Source organism: Galeopterus variegatus, unplaced genomic scaffold (assembly GCF_000696425.1).
Source record: "Galeopterus variegatus unplaced genomic scaffold, G_variegatus-3.0.2 Scaffold615, whole genome shotgun sequence".
Classification (NCBI taxonomy): domain Eukaryota; kingdom Metazoa; phylum Chordata; class Mammalia; order Dermoptera; family Cynocephalidae; genus Galeopterus; species Galeopterus variegatus.
Window position 1 is genome coordinate 546,943 of NW_007726726.1, and position 21,582 is coordinate 568,524.

The following is a 21,582-nucleotide window of genomic DNA, read 5'->3' on the forward strand; positions in this document are numbered from 1 at the left end:
CCCCACCCCTCCCCCCCCCCCGACGCCGCGCCCCCCCCCCGCTCCCTCGGGAGCCGCCAATCAGTGGCCGGCGTGCCCGGTGGCGCTCTCCATTGGCCAGCGGGGCGGGACGGGGCTGCGCACCCCCGGCGAAAGGAACCGAGTCGTGTCTCCGCTGCCGAGCCTCCGCTCAGGGGCGCTTGCTATTGGCCGGCGCAGCCGTCCGTCCGAGGTGGGCGGGCCGTGGGCGGGGTAGGGCAGGGCTGCGCGCGCAGGCTGGGGTGGGCTCAGGCCCTGCTGCGGTTCCCTGAGCGGTGGTTCCCGGGCTGCTGGGTCGCCGAGCGCGGGGACTCGGGGGCGGAGCCGGGGTCGGACTGGGGGGCCGGCCGCAGGTCTGTCCGGAGCGGGCGGGGCGCGGGAGGGGTCGGGGTCGGGTCCGCTCGCACCTGCTGCGCCTAGTCCGTGGGTCAGACGCGGGCGGGAGGCGGTGTAGGGGACATCCCAGCTCTGCGACCGAGCCCAGCAGACCTCGCGGCCCCGGGCCCGCGGGGCGCAGCAGCCACTAGGGAGCACTGTCGCGTGTCAGGAGCGTGGCGCAGGAGGGTCGGCGGGGGCGGGCCGCAGAACTTGGTAGTCTGTCCAAGCTCTGGGTTGGGGACCGTCCCCAACAATCAGCCACAGCGGGGCTGACTTCTCCTGACACCGGCCAGACCCCCACCCTCAGCTGACACCCCCGGACCTGGCCTCAGGCATCGAGGGTAGCTGGGGCCCGGGGGTGCAGGGGCACAGTGGGCCTAGGTGGCTTGAGAGCGGGGGTTTTGGGGGTGGGTGGTCTGTGTTGGTTGGGCAGGAGCCTCACGGCACACTCCTGCCTCCTGCAGCCCCGCCATGGAGCCGGGCAGCGTGGAGAACCTGTCCATCGTGTACCGGAGCGGCGACTTCCTGGTGGTGAACAAGCACTGGGACGTGCGCATCGACAGCAAGGCGTGGTGCGAGACCCTGACCCTGCAGAAGCAGTTGCGGCACCGCTTCCCCGAGCTGGCTGACCCTGACACCTGCTACGGGTTCAGGTATATGGGGCGGGCACGGGTGGCCCCATAGCAGCGTCCGTCCCAGGGAAGTGGCTCAGATGCTGACCCCACCGTGAGGCCACTGGCTGGACGACAACGAGGGGCATCTCACCCAGGCCTCAGTCCAACATCACTGACCTTCTGCCCCACCTCAGGTTCTGCCACCAGCTGGACTTTTCTACCAGCGGGGCACTGTGCGTGGCCCTGAACAAGGCAGCTGCAGGCAGCGCTTACAGGTGCTTCAAGGAGCGGCGCGTCACCAAGGCTTATCTGGCTCTGGTAAGGCCTGGCTGGTCCCTGGGGTGGATGTGGGCACTTCCCAGCTGACCTTGACAGGCCTCTTAGTTCCAAGCTCCCCGCCATGCCTCCTTCTCTAGCTGCCCAGACGTTGTCAGGTGGTCTTCCTGGAAGCGGCAGGCTGACCTGTGAGCTGCGTGTGATCCCCTTGTCTGGCAGGTGCGGGGGCACGTCCAGGAGAGCCAGGTGACCATCAGCTACGCCATTGGCAGGAACAGCACGGAGGGCCGGGCGCACACCATGTGCATCGAGAGCACGCAGGGTATGGTGGGTGGTCTAGGGCCACAGAGCACATGTAATCCAGTGGACACCCTGTGTGGACAGGGCCAACCTGGGCAGGCTTCTTTGGTTGGGGTCACTGGGGCCTTGGACTGGCCCCGCCAACCCTCACACCTGTCTTCTATTCCCCAGGTTGCAAGAACCCAAAACCGAGTCTCACAGAACTGGTAGTTCTGGAACACGGGTTGTACGCAGGCGACCCCGTCTCCAAAGTGCTGCTGAAGCCACTCACAGGTGTGTCCAGGGGTGGGGGGTGTCCCCACCAAGCAGAAAAGGGAGGTGAGGCACAGAGGCTGTGCAGCGGGCCTGGGGTCACCCTGAGCATCCAGGCAGAACTGGTAACAACGGCCCAAGCGGAGCCCACGCCCCGACTCCACGCCTGCAGTCTGTCGTCTGACACAGGGTCTTTGCTCCTTCCTGTCTGAGCTTTGCAGGTCTTGCTGGCTTTGGTCGTTAGGACCAAGTGCCACTGTCAGTTTTCTGTCTCGAGCCATCATGTTCAGTCTACAGCAGGGAACAGGAAAGGTCGTGTCCCAAGGGATGGCCATGAGGTTTCATGGCCACGTGGAGAAAGTTGCTGGATGTGGTGGGAGCTAGGTGGGGTGTAGGCACAGAGCAGCCCCCGCCCCAGCCTGACCACCTGCCCCCACCCCTGCAGGCCGGACACACCAGCTCCGCGTGCACTGCAGCGCCCTTGGCCACCCAGTGGTGGGGGACCTGACATATGGGCAGGCCACAGGCCGGGAGGACCAGCCCTTCCGCATGATGCTGCATGCCTTCTACCTGCGCATCCCCACGCGGGCCGAGTGCGTGGAGGTCTGCACGCCGGACCCCTTCCTGCCCAGCCTCGATGCCTGCTGGGACCCCCATACTCTGGTGCAGTCTCTTGATCAGCTTGTCCAGGCCTTACAGGCCGCCCCTGACCCTGACCCCATGGATGGGGACCCTGGGCCCTGCAGCTTCTCCATGCCCCCACCGCCTTGTAGCAAGCCACTCAAGACTGAGGCACAGCAAGCCTCGTGTCTGCAGTGGCTGTCAGAATGGACTCTGGAGCCGGACAACTGAGAGCTGCTGCCCTGGAGGTGGGGGGTGGTGGACTGGGACTTCTAGGGGGCTGGGGCTGCACGTCAGAGCCCTAGGCCCATCCTGAGGCAGGGGTGCCCCTCTTGGGCAAGCCCACAATCACCGGCTCCTGGGCCTGGTTGTAGAGGAGGACTCTGGGGGACACTGGGCTGCCAGGAAGGGCCAGCAGGGGGTGCCAGGCAGCCATGGTCGCTGGCAGGCGTGGCGTAGTCTGACTGTGGGACTGATGCCCAATTCCCAGGGCCTTCCTCCCAGCACCCCCTAGGGGAAACCAAGGCCCTTTCTTCCTCCTGGAACAGCTTTTTGGCACCAAAGTTACACCCTAGGGGTCTCTGTTTTATACTTATCCAAGGTTACACAGTTGGAGGAGGCAGTCAGGATCTGAGCAGTCTTTGTCCCAGAGTAGGCTTTTTCTGGGCCCAAGCAGCTGCTACCTCCCGTGGGCCCCCAGCCCAATCCCAGAGCAGCAGGAGCCCAGGCCCACCCAGTCTGGTGTTCTGAAGCTCTGTGCTCCTCACTGCTCTGCCCAGACCTGCTGTACCCCTCAGCCTGCTGCACCCTCTCCTTCTGCAGACTCCACCCATCACGGAGTCTGCATGATGCCCAGCCTGCTTTGTGCCTTTGCTTTTGCCAGACTCCGCCCACCAGCTTCACCCTTCTCCACCTGGATCCTGAGCTCGGGGCGGCACTTGGCCTCAGCACATGGGTGTGGGTTGGAGGCATTGGTCGAGGAGCCTCTCATAGGCGTCCCTCCAGATCTGCTGGGAGCTCTGCTTCTGCTGCGGAATCTTCCAGCCTCCTGGCTGCAGCTGCTGCTGCTACGTCCCCGCCTGGCTCCTGCACAGCCACAGGCTGTCAGTCTCTGCCTTAAGGGCCCAGCCTTGGAGCCGTGGGCCTATGGGGCCCACCTCCTCTGTCCCCCAGCTGCAGCTGGGCTGTAGAGACTCTTAAGTAAATACTGGGTGATTGACCCTGAGAGTGACCATGTGTTTGCATTGGGGTCGGGTCTGGACACCCACACTGTGGGCCATGGGGGCTACATCAGCTCCGTGCATGGCGAACCCCCAGCCAAAAGCATTGGAGCACCCAGCTGGCCTCAACCAGGGTGCTTCATAGAGCCCCTGCCCCTCACATGGGCCTCAGGCTTGTTCTCCCAAAGTCTCAAGCTCTGTGGAAGGGTGTCACTTGGACCAACAACCACTTTAAGGTCATAGCCGTGCCCACAGTGCAGCTCTTGGGCTGGCCTCAGCTGTAATTCTGGGCATGATCTCAGCAGGGATGGCTCCAGAGACCCAGCGCTTGGAATCCCCACGCCAGGGCTGTTCTTTGTGTCTCCATTTTCTCATCTATAAAGGGGCTAGAGAGCGTCAGCAGAGACCGAGTAACTCACGCAGCTCATCAGGTCAGCACTATCACGATAGTTACTCTGACATGCCAGGCAGGCCGTGCTTGCCTATGGAAAGCCTTTCCAGGCACACTCAGCTGGCCAGGCCCCACCTCATCACATCCCCTCCTCGCTGAGCCCCATCCTCTGCCTGCAACCCCCCATCCCTTGCTGCCCACTCCCCACCACATTTTTTCCACCAACCACAATCTCGTTTATTTCCTGCTTCCTCCGTCTCCCTCCAGAAGCGGGTGGGCCTCATCCCTGCACAGGCCTGGCTCGAGGTCAGCACTCAATAAGTATCTGTGGGGAGCAGAGAGATGTTCCCAAAGGGCTTAGGCCCGTGAGCTCACCTTCCAGCGGGCAACCAGGCCCATGCCATCTCACCTGCAGCTGCCACACAAAGGTCACTGCCACAACCTGTCCTGCACATCCCCATCCTGAGGAGCAGGTCCCACGTCCCTGTCACCCTGGACTCCTGACAAGCTCGGTTGCTTCCCAACAGTGGCACGTGCCAGAGGGGCTGAGCCCACAGGGGCTGGGGCTGGGCCAGGATCACCCAACACCCTTTCCTTCCTGGTGAGCCCCCAGGGTCCTCTCCCTGCCAGGACCTCAAACAGGGCTATCCCAAAACATCTCACGAGTGTGGCCAGGACTCCGTCCCTGTCCCCAGGAAGCTGTTGGCCTACAGCGAGTGCCTATGCCCCCCTCAGAGTGAAAGGCCGAGCTAAGGAGTCTGTTTCCCATGCAGGGGCAGGGAGAGAACTGGTTTTTTCCAGGTTGCTTTTCAGAGCCTGTTGAAGGAGTTTCTCTTAATTACCAAAGCCGAATTCTCCAATGTTGGGGGAAAAAAAAGATCCCATAGCAGTTGGGGTGCTCCTGGTGTCCCTCACATGAGCCCTTCTAGAGCCAGGAGCAAAGGCAGCCCCAGCACCCCCACTGTCACCCCCACCCCCACCCTTCAGGACCCTCCGAGCAGGACCCGCCAACGGGCAAAAGCAAGAAGACCCCTCTCGCCTATTACTGGTGCCACTGCTGGGCTCCAGCCAATCGCTGAGTGCCAGGTGGCCCAGGGCCGTGCAAGGAGGTCAGCACGGGGTTGGGAACTAGGGAGGACCCCAAGGCTGTTCTGCAGAGTGGGGCCTCCCTGGCTGGAGCGAGGACTTGGAGAGAGCACGGGGTGGATCTGGCTGGCCCCAAAGCACCAAGTCCAGAACATAGCCTGAGCCACAGAGCAAGGTACAGCCAAACAAACAGCTGGAGGGAAGGGGTAGGCCACGCCCTGGGGAAGGCTCCGCACTTCTCGCTCCCCTCCCCCCACTTCTTGCTCCCCTCCCCCCACATGTGGATCAGCTCTCCACCTGGCAGGTGTCCCTACACGCCCTCTCTACCCCACGGGGCACACACATGTGCACACGCCTGCCTGGCTGTGTGCTCAGCACCCACAGGATGGCCACAGGCATTAAACTCAGCTAACACATTGGGTCCATGTGTGCAGAATGTCCTGCACGGGGACACATGGAGACAAACAGCACACACATGTGATGCTCCCGAGCACACAGGCCATGTAGCCTGAGATGCACGTGTAGGTGTACTTGTGCACAAGGTGAGCGCAAACGGCAGGGCTGGGCCCCCCGTGGGGAGGGGCGTGTGCTGGGTGGCCTCCAACCATGAGCTCAGCCTCCACTCCCCCGGGGCTGGGGAGCAGGTGCCCGCTGTGCCTGGGGCCCGCACAGCAGTGTCACCTGGCACAGCCAGGCCCCTCCCCTCCAGGACTGCCTGGCGGGCATCGCTGCAGAAGCGGGGTCCAGCCCCAGGCAGGGCAGTTGCGGGTGGCCTGCTGGGCCAGGCATGGAGGTGAGGGGGGACCCTGGCGTCCTCGCCCTGCACCGCCCCTGCGCCCTGGTGCTCAGCCGCACAGGCTGACGCGCAGGGTGGGCTGGGATCACTGGTGTCTGAGTGCCTAGTCTACAGCTCCCTGGAGCAGCCTCCCATACCACAGACCGTGTTCCCGCTCAGGTGAGAGGGGCAGGTGCAGGGGCGGGGCCACCTGAGCAGGTGGCTGAGCCCCTCTGAGCCTCTGTCTGCCCCGTGATTTGGGTGGGAACCTCCCTGCCTCCCTCCTGTCCAGAGGCCCAGAGGTGCCCGAAAGCTGTTGGATCATGCAGGGCTGTGCCCAAGAGGAGGCAAGGGCTCTCAGCCATCCAGCAGCATGGCCAGGCTCCCTGACGCCCCCCACCTGCTGGGACCTGAGCCCCCAGGCCTCGCAGCCTATTCTCCAGCATGGCCAGGGCTGCCATGGTTGTCACCTGAGGCCGGGTGTCAGTGATGGAGCTGGACTGCTGAAGCAGGAAGAGGGGATGGAGCTGCCTGGGCCACCTAGATGTGGGGGTGATGCCGTGGCTGCATGGGGCAGGTGAGGAGCCCCTAGGCGTCTCCCCCCAGGCTGCCGGTGGGACTCCTGTTTGTGAGAGATCTGTTAATTGGAGACTCTGCAGCCTATGGGTCCCCTGAGTCCCAACCTGCGATAAGAAAGGCCCCGGGATTTGGCCTGCCCCTCTCCCTGTGCCTCCCTCTTGTTCCAGAGACTCGTCGTTCGTGGGATTGTTTCCCTCCCCAAAGGTGAGGCCCCAACATCCCATGTGACCCCGGACAGCTCTGCCACTCTGTGCCCTGTGGCTGAGTGGGCAAGGGAAGGCGTGGGCCAGCCCGTGTCACCCCACTCTCTGCTCCAGCTCGTCGTGGACCTGCAACCCGTGGCCCCAGCACCCACCCTGGCACATCTCAGCCAGGATGACCAGCACACACCACCACCCTGCCACGGGCCCCAGAGTGGGTGAGATGATGCTTCCATGTGGAAGGGGTACTCTGGGCCACTGGGGGACTCCCTGGGGTGGCAGGACCACCTGCATCCCTGCAGACATCAGGGTGCTCAGCACTGCAGCTGCCCCATCTTCCTGAGCCCGCACTTGGGGACTGGCCCAAGCAAAGGGAAGGAGAGGGGCAGGCCCTGCCCAGCGCATGGGCCAGGCCGGCAGTGCAGATGCCATCCTGAACCCAGCCCCTGCCTGTAGGCCTGGGTCCCAGTGGGACAGGCAGGGACAAGGCAAAGCCATGGCTGGAGGGGCCACTTCTGGCCCAGGCAGGTGGACCTGGCTTCTGGTAGGCACAGCTCTCTTGAACAGCCCCAGCACAGGCAGGGCCAGGCTCCGATGCATGAGCAGGGAAGGGCCCTGACCTCCAGGAGACGGAGTCCCAGGAATACCCACTGCCCAGTGTCTTGTTCTCCCAAAGAGGGGCAGGCGCCTGGCCCCAGCAGCACAGGAGGCCACGGACAGGGCCACGTGGGCTGTGGCTGGCTTCCACCGAGGCTAATGCCACCTCCACAGGGCCCTTGCACTGTTGGAGAAAAGATTTTGCTAAATGGTTTGTCCAGATCCAGGGAGATAAGGGGCACCCCTGCACCTGAACCCTCACTTTCTGGGCTGGGTTTTTAAGGCAAGAACATGGACTAGTTCCCCCCAATCCTGCTGGGAGACCCTGCCGTGGCCTCACTGCAGAGGCTGAGCAACTGAGGTCTGGCAGGGCGGCCTCTGAGAGGGCCAACCCCCAGCCCCCTGCTTCAGGTTCAGACTTTGAGGGCACAGAGCCATGGTAGGGGGTGCTGGAGGGAGAAGGAGTATGCACACGCTCACACGCTGTCCACATGCATGCACACGCCATCACACATGCACCCTGAGGCCTGGGCTGCACATGAGGGGGTTCCTGTGATTGGGGAGCACAGGAAGTCCTGCACAGACCCCAGACTGGCGCTGGGTGGTCCTGTGTTCACTACTGCTGAGACCCTCACAGCCCACTCTGTCCCAGGTTCCCTGGCAACCCCAGGCCTCGCACTGCTCCTGTCCCTCACCGCCCACTGTGCTCCTCCCCAGCCTGAGGAACTCTCCCAGGGAGCGCTGAAGGCTGCTGGGGCCGACCTATGGGCCAGGTGAGTGCCAGGCCCCTCCTGCATCTCTGTGTCTGCTGATTCACTGCAGGGAAAGGAGGAAAAGGTGGCATGGCCATTTGAGGTCCCCAGGGAGGCACCATTTCCAGGGTCTGTACTCAAGGGCAGCTATGCAGGCAGCTGTCTCCTACTGGGGGGCCCTGGCCCTGTCTCTAAGGTCACTCCGCATCCTCACCCCAAGAAGACCCAGAGTGTCCAATATCCAGCTTCAGTTTCAGGTCTAGAAGCTGGTCCCCAGGCCATCGCCAAGGCACATGGGAGGCCTTGACCATCTGAGGCCCATGACCTTCACCTGGCCACTCTGGCTTGGGCTGGGGTCCCCCTGAGTATCCCCTCGGGGCTCCAGGCCCAGCCGACCTCCACTGCTTGAGCCCAACTTGGGTCTCTTCCGCTTTCTTCCTTCCACCCTGAGGCTTGGCCACCGCAAACAGAGACTCGGTCATTTCCTCACACTGTTGGGCACCTCATGCCTGGGCACGGCCATTCTCCCCTTCCCAGGGGTTGGTAGTCACTGATCAGCTAGTCAATCAATTAACTACATGATCAATCAGACAGGGCCAGGGGCCCAAGGGGGACCAGCCAGGCCCATGCTAACATCGCATGAGACCCTACTGCGTGCATGGGTTTTTTTAGAGTCACACTGTAAGGAAAGGTGGCCTGTGGTCACCCAGCAAGTGCCGAGGCCACATCTCCTCCCAATCCCTCAGCAGTGGCCCAGGGCTGGGGGATGTCCAGGGAGCTGCCCAAGCTCAAAGCTGTTTGAGAAGCACAGACCCAGAATCTGGGCAGGGACCATATTTAAGCCCCTACACGTAGCTGAGAGCCTGGCCCCATGGATGGATGGATGGATGAATGGACGGATGGATGGATGGATGGATGGATGGATGGATGGATAATGGATGATGGTGGATGGAATATGGATAGATTAATGGATGGATGGATGAGTTAAAGGATGGATGGATTAATGGATGAAGGAATGGACAAGTGGATGGAGCAGAAATCTTGTATGTGTCGAGGCATTTCTTGGGTACCACATCCTGCTTCTCACTCTTGGTGTTGGGGAGTCTGGCCTGGCTCCTGCATCCTGCAGCTTCCACCCTTCCTGCGGCCTGCTCCCTTCACCTTGTCCATCCTGCCTGGTCCCCCTCCTCCCTCTGCCCCTCACCACCTTCTCCTCTCCACCTAGTGCTGACGCCTCCCTTCTGCAAGGTTTCTGGTGCCAGCCAGCCAGCCAGCTGCCCCGGTTCCAGCTCTCGGCTCTGATCAGGAGGATGGCCTCGCAGCAGGTCCTCCTCAAAGCCTGGCAGGTAAGCAGCTGTGGCGGGGCAGTTGTCAAGGGTAAGGCCAGACTCCCTGGAGAAGGGCCTGGAGATGGAAGCGTTTGCTAGATGCAGGAGGGTACCCCTGGCAGATGGCAGGGCAGGCAGGTACTGATGTGGAACCCAGGGCTGGGGACTGACCAGTCAGAAACACACGTTTGCAGCTCACTGGAGCACCAGGGTTGTCGTGAAGCCAGTCTGCCAACTCCAGAGCTACCTAAAATGTGTCTATTGGTGAGGCCTGCTGTGGTCCGTTGCCAGGACTCATTAGCCAGTTTGCTGGCAGATGCTTCTGCTTTGTGTTCCTGGTGAGGATGATAGTTTGTCCACTTCACCTGCATTGTCCCCTTCCCCAACTTTGTGTGGTGCATGACGCACCTCTTGGGTGGTTTTGCAGCCCACTGACTCTTACCTGGCTGGGGCTGCAGAATCCTGGGCGGTGAGAGGGGCCAGCTGAGCCCACCTCAACCCTGCAGCTGACCCAAGCGTCATACACCCCTGAGTGGAAAAAGAGAGAGAGAGAGGAAGGCAGGAAGGAAGCTTTGTCATTTTGTCCTGCTATAAAATTAGTAATAAACTTATTCAAGAAAAATTGGAAAATGCAGAAAAGTAGAAAGACCCTACCCTCTCCAGGGAAATGCCTAACTCCTGAGTCCTTCCTGTGGTCCCTTGTTTGCCCAGGGATTAGTTGGTTTAATGCCCAGGTTGTGCCTGAGTTGCCGTGTCATTGCATGACACAGTCACTGCGGTCCTGGGGAACCTAAGTCCTGGTCCCTTCATGCTGGTCACTCACCTCGTTACCGCTTTTCCCTGCGGTGGATCAAACCATATGGAACAGGTTTTTGGATTCAATGATTCCCTGAGAACAGACCTGTGTACTGAGGACCTGTGCATTTTGTGAGACATTTTCCGAGCTATGAAATTAATACATGCTCATGTGGGGGACTTTGGGAAACACTGGAAAATACAAGGGAAAAGTAAAATCCAATTTTTCCAGGTTTTCTTTTCCCAGGATTTAGATAACTCTCTGTTTTTCTTTGTTATAAATATCACAGGAATATTTTCACATAAATAGTTGAATGGTTCTCAATCCAGATATATCCAGTTGTTTTCCAGGATAATACAACAATTATCACCCCACCGGGGAGAGAAAATCACCCCCTATCCTGCCCTCCCCTAAGGTCAATACTGTCATTTAAAAATCTTTGCTGATTTGAGCAGGAGAGATGGTGTCTTTGATATGAACATTTTAAAGCCTCAGGTAGCTGTTGTTAAGTTGCTTTCTACAAGGTTCTGTTGATTCTCCAGTAATGTATGAGGGAGCTGATGTGGCCACATCTTCACCAGCATTAGGCATCACCATTTAAACAAGCAAAACCTAAACTCTTTGGCAATCAGATCTTCCCTATTTCTTGACTCCACTCCCTCCAGTGTTGTGTGAATTTTTATGAGGGTGTCTGGTTTTCATGATTCACTTACGAAAACAAAGGTAATTCAGAAATTTCATGAAAAAACAGAATTGAAAGATAATGGGAATGTCTCCTTGAACTTTTTGTACTGTCCCTCATACATAAATCCCTTTATGAGCTAACTTTAAAAAAAATTAATAGACTATATTTTAGAGCAACTTTAGGTTTACAGAAAATTAAACAGATAATACAGAGAGCTCCCTTATACCCCTCCACATCCCAGCCCAAACACAGGGTTTCCCCCATCATCAACATCTTGTATTAGAGGGTACATTTGTTATAATGAATGAAGCAACATGGATACATTATTGTTAACTGAAGCCCATGATTCACCTTAGAGCTCACTCTCTGTGTGGCACATTCTGTGAGTTGTGACAATTGCATAATGACATATGTCCACGATTCCAGGATCACACAGAACAGTCTCATCTAACTCTTTGCTCCACCGATTCATCCCTCCCCTCTCCCGCTGAGCCCGTGGCAACCACTGATATTCTACTGTTTCTATGGTTTTACCTTTTCCAGAATGTCATATAGTTGGAATCATACAGTATGTAGCCTTTTCAGACTGGCTTCTCTTAGTGATATACATTTAAGGTTCATCCATGTCTTCTCATGGCTTGGTAGCTTTTTATTGCTGAGTGATGCCCCTTTCGTGACGTACCGCAGTATATTTATCCCTTCACCTAGGGAAGGACATCTTGGTTGCTGCCTGTCTTTGGCAATTATGAATAAACATTTGCATGTAGGATTTTGTGTGAACCTAAATTTTCAACTCATCTGGGTAAATGCCTAGGAACGTGATTGCTGGATCATATGGTAAGAGTTTGTTTAGTTTTATAAGAAACTGCCAAACTGTCTTCCAAGGTGGCTGCACCATTTTTTTATTCCACCAGCAGTGATTGAGAGCTCCTGTTGCTCCATGTCCTTGGTACTGTTCATGTTTGGGGTTTTTGACTTTCTAAAAGGTATGCAGTGGCTTCTCATTGCTTTGATGTGCAATTCCCTGTTGACATAGGATGCTGCACATCTTTCCACATGATTATTTGCCATCTATATATCTTCTTTGGTGAGGTGTCTATTCAGATATTTTGCCAATTTTTAATGAGTTGATTTATTTTCTTACTGCTGAGTTTTAAGAGCTCTTTGTATATTTTGTATATAAGCCCTTTATCTGATACATGTTTTGCAAATATTTTCTCTCAGTCTGTAGCTTGTCTTCTCGTTCTCTTAGTGATTTTTGCAGAGCAAAAGTTTTAAACCTTAATAAAGTCCAACATCAATTCTTTCTTTCATGGAATATGCTTTTGGTGTTACACCTAAATGCTCCTCCGCAAACCCAGGTCACCTGATTTTCTCCTCTGTTATCTTCTAGAAGTTCTGTTGTTTTGCATTTTATATTTATATCTGTGATATAATTTTTGTTAAAAATATAAGATCCACATCTAGTTTTTTTTCTTGTATATATGCATATGGGCATCCAGTTGTCCTGGGTCTATTTCTGGGCTCTCCATTCTATTCCACTGATCTGTTTTTCTATTCTTTCAACAATACCACATGTCTTGATTATTGGTGCTTTACAGTAAGTCCTGAAGTCAGGTAGTGTCAGTCAAATGACTATTCTGCTTCAGTATCGTGTTGGCCATTCTAGGTCTTTTGCCTTACTGTATAAACTTTAGAGCCATTTTGTTGATATACACAAAATAACTTGCTGGGATTTTGATTTGGACTGTGTTGAATCTATGGATCAAGTTGAAAAGAACTGACATTTTAACAACATTGAATCTCCCTATCCATGACCATGTACTGTCTCTCCATTTATTTAGATCTTTTTTTATTTCTTTCATCGGAGTTTTGTAGCTTTCCTTGCATCGATCTTATACATATTTTGTTAGACTTATTCCTAAATATTTCATGTTTTTTGTTGTCAATATAAATGGTATTGTGTTTTTTATTTCAAATTCCAATTGTTCATTTCTGGTATATGGGAAAGCAATTGGCTTTTACGTATTAACTTTGTGTCATGCAGCCTTGCTATATTTCCTTATTAGTTCCTGGAGATTTTTTGTTTTCTTTTGTCAATTCTTTGGGACTTTCCACGTAGGAAATCATGGCATCCATGAACAAAGACAATTTTATTTCTTCTTGCCAAGTCTGTTTACCTTTTATTTCCTTTTCTGGTCTTATTGCAATAGTCAGGACTTCAGTGTGATGTTGCACTACCCATGAAATGGTATAATGTTATTTGAAAGTGGACTTAGATTAGTTGTAAATGTTTATTGCAAACTGTAGGGAACTACTAAATCTTTGTTAAAGAAGTACAATTGTTCTGTTAAGAAATGAGAGAAAATGAATCCTACAAAATGCTCAGTTCAAACCAGAGAAGGCAGAAAAGGAGTGGAAGACAAAAATAGGCATAAAGAACAAGAGCAACGGATAGAAAATGGTGAAAATATGGTAGACCCTAACCCAGCTATATCAGTAATCACTTTGAATGTCAGTGGCCTACATGCATCAATTAAAAGACAGATTGTCAAAGGACAAGATTCAACTATATGTTGTCCACAAACAAACAAACAAAAAAAAAAAACCACTACTGTGGTCTGAATGTTTCTTCCCTCCAAAGCTCATGTGGAAGTTTGATCCCCAATGTGGCAGTGTTGAAAGGTGGGGCTTGTGGGACATGATTGGATCATGAGGGCATAGCCCCCATGAATGGATTAATCTATTCATGAATTAATGAATTGATGGGTTAATGGAAGGATGAGTTATCACAGGAGTGGCACTGCTGGCTTTACAAGTAGAGCAGCTGAACATATTAATATGCTGTCTCAGCCCTCTCACCATGTGATACCTTGAACTGTCTCAGGACTCTGCAGAGACTCCCCACCAAGAAGGTCCTTACCAGATGCACCCCTTGACTTTGTACTTCCCAGCCTCCAGAACTGTAAGAAATAAATTTTATTTCTTTATAAATTACCCTTCCCTGTACTGGCCACCAACCAAAAAAAAAAAAAAAAGCAGCTTTAGGTATTCTAGGTGACAGAAGAAAACTAACTAATACACCTACTTTAAATATAAAGACACATATAGACTAAAATGAAACAGATGGAAAAATATACCATGATAACACTAATCAAAAGGCAGAGTGAGTGAGTAGCTGTATTAATTTCAGATGAGCAGACTTCAAAGCAGGGAAAGTTGTCAAGGATAAAGAGGGCCATTACATAATGATAAAGGGGGAAATTCTCCAATAAGATGTAACAACCATTAACATGCATGCACCTAACAACAGAGCATCAAAACATGAGGAAAAAACTCATAGAACTGCAAACAGAAATAGATGAATCCCCTATTATAGATAGAGAGTTCAACACTTTGCATCCGTAACTGACAGATCCAGAAGGCAGAAAATCAGTAAGGACACTGTTGAGCTCAACACCAACAACCAGATGGATATAATTGACACCTATAGATTACTTCATCCAACAACAGCAAAATGCACATTCTTCTTCATGTCACATGGAACATTCACCAAGATAGAGCACATTCTGAGCCATAAAACACACAACAAATTTAAAAAATAGAAATCGTACAATGTCTGATCTCAGATCACAATGGACTCAGACTAGAAATCAATAACAGAAAGATAGCAGGAAAATCCCAAAATACTTGGGGATTATATGGCACACTTTTAGAGAACACATGGGTCAAAGAAGAAGTCTCAGGACAATCTTTTAAATATTTCGAATTAGATAAAAATGAAAACACAGTTTATCAAAATTTGTGGGGTAGGGCCGAGCCTGTGGCGCACTCGGAAGAGTGCGGCACTGGGAGTGTAGCAGCACTCCCGCCGTGGGTTTGAATCCTATATCAGGATGACCAGATGACCGGTGCACTCACAGCGCTCACTGGCTGAGCACAGTGTGGCCGGTCTCAAAAAGGACAAAAAAAAAAATTGTGGGGTATACTGAAAGCAGTGCTTAGAGGAAAACATAGTACTGAATGTACATGTTAAAAAAAAGAAATATCTAAAATCAATCATCTAAGCTTCCATATTAGAAAACTAGAAGAAGAAGAGCAATATAAGCCTAAAGCAAGCAGAAGAAAAGAAATGGGAAAAATTAGAGCAGAAATCAGTGAAACTGAAAGCTGCTTCTTTGGAAAGATCACTAAACCCCTAGCCAGGCCAACCAAGAAGAAAAGAGAGAAGACACAAATTATTAATATCAGAAATGAAAAAGGGGCCATCACTACAAACCCTACAGACAGTAAAAGGACAATAAAGAAACATCCTTGCACATAAATGCAACAGCTTAGATGAAATGGACCAGTTCCCTAAAAGACAAAATCTATCCAAGCCCACAAAAGGGGAAAGAGAGCATCTAAAAAGGCAGATCATCTGAATATGCAGGATTATCTTTTTTCATCCTTTTACCATCAATGTTTGGGTTACTTTATGTTTGGGTGTATCTTAAACAGCATAGAACTGAATGATTTTAAATGTAATCTGAAAATCTTTGTCTTTTTATTGCAAAGTTAGTCCACTTACATCTATTAAGATCATTGCTTTCTTGGGCTTTGTTTCTTCCACCTGACTCTTTGTTTCTCTTTTTCCTACAGTATCCTTGTCTCTGGGTGGTTTGAGTATTTGTGCTGTGGTTGTTACTCTGCTCCTTGCCCTGTGTCTTTACGTACACTCACACACACACTTCAGCTGTTTGTTAAGTGCAGCTTCTGTGTTTTCATCAGTGCAAGCAACTGCTAACTGTGTAATACTGAGAGTTTGTGTATCTGCTTCAATGTTTTCCTAATCTGCTTTTTGCCTTTTTATTGACAACCAAATACCTTTAACATTCTATTAAAAGTCACAGACATTCTACATATTCATGTGTTGGGGATATCCCAGTTTTTCTTCCCCTCCCCTCTTGGTGTAGAGGACCCTTACCCACCAGGAGGTTGGTGCCCACTCTCCATTCCCTGGAGCAGGCTGGAAGAGGGGTTTGGGGTGGAGCTTCTTGGCAGGGGCTGCACAGAAATTTGGGGACTGTCGCTTTTGCTTTGAGGCCCCTTTCTCACACATGACTTCTTCACCTGTGGTCGATTGATGTAAAGTTAGGTAGAAGGACCCTTGGAGGAATTAACTAAAAATGCTTGAAATGACACCAAAGTAGTCCAAGCCAGAGAAGTCTAGGCAGGGGGTGGCTAAGAAGCAAGAAGGCGTCCTGCCATGGATGCAGTGGACAAGTGAAGCCTCAGTGGGACACTGAAGCAGGATGAGGGCTGGGGAAGGACACTGGGACTGGGCAGAGGATGCTGGAGGAGGGTAGAGCTGGGCTGAGGCTGAGAGGCACCACCCGTGGCTCCAACTTGGGAAGCTCTCCAGGGGGCTGTGCTGGAGGCAGGGAGGTCCCCAGCCTAGCTTGGGCTTCCTGGGGCCTCTGTGAGAGAGGACAGGGAATTGTCTACACCTGCCCAGCATCCAAAGTCTCCCTTCAAAATCCTTTGCAAGGGAGGAGAATGTTGCCATCACAGCCAAATCAAGGGGCCATGGCTGGAGAGCAGAGGGGGCTTTCGGACTGGGTCTTGAGGCCTGTTTTGATGTGGAAGCTGATGCAGGAAGAAGGAGGCCAAAGGAGGAGGAAATGGTGGATGTCCAGATGGGGCCGGCCCTGCAGGGAGGCCGGGCCTGAGAGCTGGGTGGGGGCTCAGCCCCAAAGGCCCCATGTGGAGGGGGAGGGGCTGGCAAGTCCAGCCAGAACAAGGGAGTGACACCACCCATCCCGCCAGCTCAGCTGCCTGGCCAACCTCGCCATGCGGCACGGCCTCCAGGATGACTTTGAGCTCCAGCCACCAGACCTACTGCTCTTTTACAAGTGAGTGCCCACACCAGGTCCAGGGCTGGCCCCGTGGCCACCACCACCACGAGTGGCACCTGCTAGCCATGGGCTGAACCGCCTCTCTGGAATCCTGGGGGGACCCCAACCCCCAGGGGTATCTCAGATCACCCTGGAGGACCCGGGTAGGGCTGTTGGGAGGCCACCCCTGCCCTCCTGACATTCTCCCTCCTGCCTCAGCCTGAGCCAGGTGAGGGAAGCTGACTGCCGCACCTTCACCCGCCGTGCTGCCCAGGGCCACATGGAGCTGCTAGCCAACCTGCCCGACCAGAGAGTTGCCCTGCAGCACGCAGCCATGGCCTGCTTGGTAGGCACCCAGGCAGGCAAATGGGTGGGTGGTAGGGTGGGCCTCCCTCCCACTGACCTGTGTCCCTGCAGGGGGGGCCCCGCCCATGGCTCAGCGCCTCTGACCTGCTGGTCCTTGGGGTCCTGGTGTGTGACATGGATGCACCCAACATCATCACTGCAGACCCTCAAGTGCTGCAGAACCTGCGACTCTGCCCCCAGCTGACCGCCGCCCAGAGGGCCGCCCTCAACATCCTGCTGGCCAGTGGGAGGACCCAGCTTGGGTGGGTGGGGGTCACAGGGGCCGGGGTGAGGGAGGATCCACAGGGCTGGAGGGGCCTCACCTCCTCAAGATGAGACAGAGGCAGCCCGGGGTTTGGGCCCAGAAGGTCACTGATGTCCACAGTCCCACTGACCTCGGACCCCAGACCCCAACATCACTCTGACCCTGCAGCCTATGAGGCACAGGGTAAGGGGTGCTGCGCCACTGTCTGGGGTGGGAGTGTCTGCAAGGACCAGGTGTCCCCAGCAGGGAAGACCCTGTGAACCTTGTGTGGGTGCTGGCTTGGGGCTGGCATGTCAGGGAGGAGCAGGAGGCCTGCAGGGGCTGGGATGCTGTCCTAGACCTGGACACGGTGCCCTTCCTATGCACCAGGCCCCCTGGCTCCTGGAACCTGGAGGGGCTGCAGGCCCTGGGACCTCTGGCTACCTACATCAGCCCCCGCCTGTGGGTGCAGGTGCAGGAGGTAGGATGATGCCTGGGGGGTGGAGTGAGGGGCATCCTGCCATTCAGGCCAAGCATCTGCCACACACACTGTGATGCCTGAGTTGTGTGAGTGAGTGCCCAGATACTCCCCATCACAGGGTTTCTGTCTGTGGGGTGGGGGGAGGGGACCCGTTGGCCCCTCACCATGACATGGAGCCACCACACCTGCCCCGCCAGGCTGTGGGCCTGGACTTCTTCCGCAGCATGGTCGCCATGTGCCGGGTGGGGCATCTCAGTCAGCGTGATGCCAGGCGCTTCGTCACCAGCTTCCTGGAGGCCAAAGCCAGCACAGTGTCCTCGAGGCCCAGGCGGGGCACAGGTCAGTGTGGCCACCGTGGCTGGGGATGCTGCACCTCCCATGGTCTGGGCTGCTCATCCAGGCCTGGTGACCTCAGAGTAGTGATTTGGGTCAAGTTTTCAGTTGGAGGTAAAGCTTGGGGAGACAATCAAGGTCTGGTCAAGGTTGGAAGTGGAGGTAGGGTCATCCACATACCCCACAGGGAGATCCTGTGTCCGTGGCAACATCACAGCAGCGACGCTTCAGGACGACCTCTTCCTGGTGCACTACGACTGCCCCCAGCTTGAGTCCTGCCTGGGCAGCCGCGTGCTCAGGGCCAACCTGGACCCCCTGCTGCAGCACCCGCTGCCCATTGAGTGCCAGCGTGTGGTCAAGGCCAAGCTCACGCAGGTGCGCTGGCAAGCTTGGGGAGGTGTCAGGGCACAGGCCACATGGCTGACACCACCCCTTGCTGGCCTCAGATCTACCCACATGGTGTCCCTGAGGACCAGTTGCGAATCATCACCTCACTGGTCTACCTCTACTCCGTCAATGAGATAGGCCAGTGGAACATCACATCCAGAGACACAGTCGTGGCCTTGCTGGCCTCAGACGTGGCCCTGGAGAACCAGACAGAGGTGAGGGCAGCGGGGGCAGGTGGGGACCACAAGCCCCAGCCCCAAGCCCTGGCTCCACTGACCCTGGTCCTGCCCCCAGGCCGTCCTGCAGAAGTTCCTGGACCACAATGGCAAGGTCACTGGCACCCTGCTAGTGGCCATCGGGGGCTCCCGCCTCTGCTGGATGAGTCCCCGGCAGATCCATATCATCCAGCCTTCAGAATTCCGGTGAGCCCACTCAGCAACCTTGAAGGCAGCTCCCTTCTCAGCCAAGGAGAATCACAAGGGGAAACTGAGGCTCAGGACGAGGTCCAGTCCAGGCGAGGCCATTGGAGGAGCAGTAGGGTCCCAGGGCTGCCATAACAAAGTACCACAAACTGGATGATTTAAAACGATAAAAATTTATTCTCTTGCACTTCCGGAGGCCAGAAGTCCAAAATCGAGGTGCTGGCAGGGCCACACTCTGCGCCTGCAGGGGCATCCTGCCTCTTCCAGCTCTGGTGTTTCTTTACATCACTCCAGGCTCTGCCTCATCTTCACATGAGCTCCCCAGTGTGTCTGTATCCACATTCCTCTGTTTTTATAAGGACACCAGTCATTGGATATAGGGCCCATCTAATCCAGTCTGACCTCATCTTTTAATTTGATTACGTCTGCTAAGACCCTATTTCCAAATAAGGTCACATTCTGAGGTTCCTGGTGGATGTGAATTTTGGGGGACACTGTCAAACTCAGTACAGAGGGAAGAGGAAATGTGTGGCTCAGGGAGAGAGGGCCTTGCCTAGCTGTCCAGAGGGCAAAGGGCTCCCAACCTGCTCACCTGCCTCCTCCTCCCCAGGCTGGCTGGAGCCCTGGACATCTCCTCCTGCCCTCAGAGCCGGAAGGACGTGCTGTACGCCAAGGCCCGTGAGGCCTTTGGCAGCACCAGGACCACGGCTGCATACTACCGCTTCATGCGCCCCTACCTCGGTGAGACCCTGCCCTGTGTGCAGCACCCCTCCCCCAGAAGCCCCGGCCCTCCCCTTCTCACCAGTGCCCCCCCAGGTGGCGCCCCTGTGGAGGAGCTGCGGCACCTGGCCCAGGCCAACGTCTCCATGGACATCGACACCTTCACCAACCTGAACCCCCATGTGCTGCAGGTGGAGCCCCGGGGCCACCCCAGTGGGGGGCTGGGCAGAGCTGGCCAAGCTGGGAAGTCCCCGGGTCACAGGTCCGCACACCCAGAAGTCAGAGGCGTGCAGATGGCGTGGACCCCATGCCACTTCTCCAGGCTGGTTCAGTCCCACCGTTTGCGCTCAATCCTGGGTTAAGCATTGCGCTCGCTGGGTCTTCCCCTGGCCCGGGAAGGTGGCCCCATGAAACCCTCCATCCCTCCCCCTGTCGCCCCCTCATTTTCTTGTAGAGCCTCAGTGTCGACAATGTGACCACGCTGCTGGGCCAGAACGTGGGGGACCTGCAGAAGGCTCGCAGCCACCCGGCCATCAGCTCCTGGCTCCGCAGCCTCAACAGCTCCACCCTGGGCGAGCTGGGCCTGGACACCGGCCTGGATCCCGCCAGCCCCACTGACCCAGGCCACGCAACCAGTGGGTCCCCCAGCACCAGACCCCTTGCACCCCGTCCAGTCCACACCTCAGGCCTGCCCGGGAATGACGCCGAGGTCCCCACCTCAGGTACAGCCTGTGTCCCCTGGTCCCCCTGCCTCTGCTGGGCCCTTTCTGCCCAGGACCCTCTGTGGACCCCTGGCAGCCCCTAGGTTCACACCTCACGCCCGCTCTCCCACTGTCAGCCAGCTTCTTCCCTTTGCCTTCTGGGGGGACGTCTGGGTGGTGTTGGCTTCCACCTTCACTGCACCATAAATTATTTAGGGACATGACTGCCTCCTCCACAATGCCCTGAGCAGCAGGATGTGGGGGTGGAGGAGGCTTTGAGATCCTGTTGGGGCCCAGAAGAGCAGCCATAATGGGAGTCCTCTGCCTTCCCCACCCCCACCACAGAGGGAGGGGCCACCCAGGCCTGTTGGGCTCTTGGGCGTGGCTCTGGGAGCAGCTCCAAGACAACTGATGGGTCCCCTCTGTGTTCCATCCACAGGCAGCCCTCCAGCCCTCCTGGGCTACCTGCCACTTGCTGCAGTCTTGCCCTCTGGCCTCCTGTGGCTACTTCATAGGGACGCCTCAGGGCCCAACCGGGGCTGCCCAAAGGGCGTCTGCACCACCGGCCCACAGCACTGCCCCACAGTGGCTGGGCCTATGGGCGTCACAGGCAGGAAAAACGGGGCTGCTAGCTGGAGCTGGACACGTGCCCAGGCCGAAGTGCAGGCTCTGGGCCCAGGGGACCAGCCTGTGTCCCTCATCCTAGGGGTCTGCAGGTCCCCAGGCTTCCAGGACCTGGAGCTAGACTGGGGACCTGGACCATGAGGAGCTGAGGGATGCCCAGCCACAGGCCGAGGCCAGCAGAGGGAGACGCTGCCCACGCCCTCTGGTCTCCTTCAGGAGAACTGGGTTGGGGTGGGGACTCTGATGTCACTAACCCACTGGTGGATATGAATAAAGCAAGGGTTCTGTTCCTGCTTGTGTCTTTTCTGTGGGCCTGCTCAGGAGCACAGAGACCCCTCTCAGCCAGTGCCCAGCCCCTGTAGGCCTCCCACACCCCTCAGCTGGGGGCTCGGAAACAGAGCTCCCACCCGCTGCCTTTTGGGGCCACCTGAGTGGGGCATGGCCTCAGGTGCAATGGCAATAGGTCAGGAAGGCCTTGAATGGCCCGCACCCTGCCTAGAGGCCCACCCTCGGGACCCCTTTACAAGGCAAGTCGGAGGGGCTGAACTCAAGGAGCCAGTTTATGGGGTCACAGGAAGGGC

General features: G+C 55.7%; 2 protein-coding genes across 2 annotated transcripts; both read left to right on the plus strand.

The window, feature by feature from the left end:
* The first annotated feature begins 860 nt into the window (after positions 1–860).
* On the plus strand, positions 861–3,684 carry RPUSD1 (RNA pseudouridylate synthase domain containing 1). The gene is made up of 5 exons (XM_008570578.1): positions 861–1,049; positions 1,205–1,328; positions 1,506–1,608; positions 1,758–1,859; positions 2,284–3,684. The coding sequence occupies exons 1-5, from the start codon at positions 868–870 to the stop codon at positions 2,688–2,690; spliced, it is 918 nt and encodes a 305-aa protein (XP_008568800.1). The 5' UTR covers positions 861–867; the 3' UTR covers positions 2,691–3,684.
* Positions 3,308–21,291, plus strand: LOC103588779 (mesothelin-like protein). Its single transcript, XM_008570582.1, has 20 exons — positions 3,308–3,597; positions 5,058–5,179; positions 6,006–6,111; positions 6,224–6,508; positions 6,678–6,714; positions 6,828–6,924; positions 7,960–8,080; positions 9,285–9,405; positions 16,677–16,762; positions 16,964–17,090; positions 17,162–17,352; positions 17,724–17,814; positions 18,012–18,153; positions 18,335–18,522; positions 18,594–18,749; positions 18,829–18,956; positions 19,567–19,697; positions 19,773–19,867; positions 20,131–20,398; positions 20,817–21,291. The coding sequence occupies exons 1-20, from the start codon at positions 3,308–3,310 to the stop codon at positions 21,140–21,142; spliced, it is 3,108 nt and encodes a 1,035-aa protein (XP_008568804.1). The 3' UTR covers positions 21,143–21,291.
* The last annotated feature ends 291 nt before the right edge of the window (positions 21,292–21,582 follow it).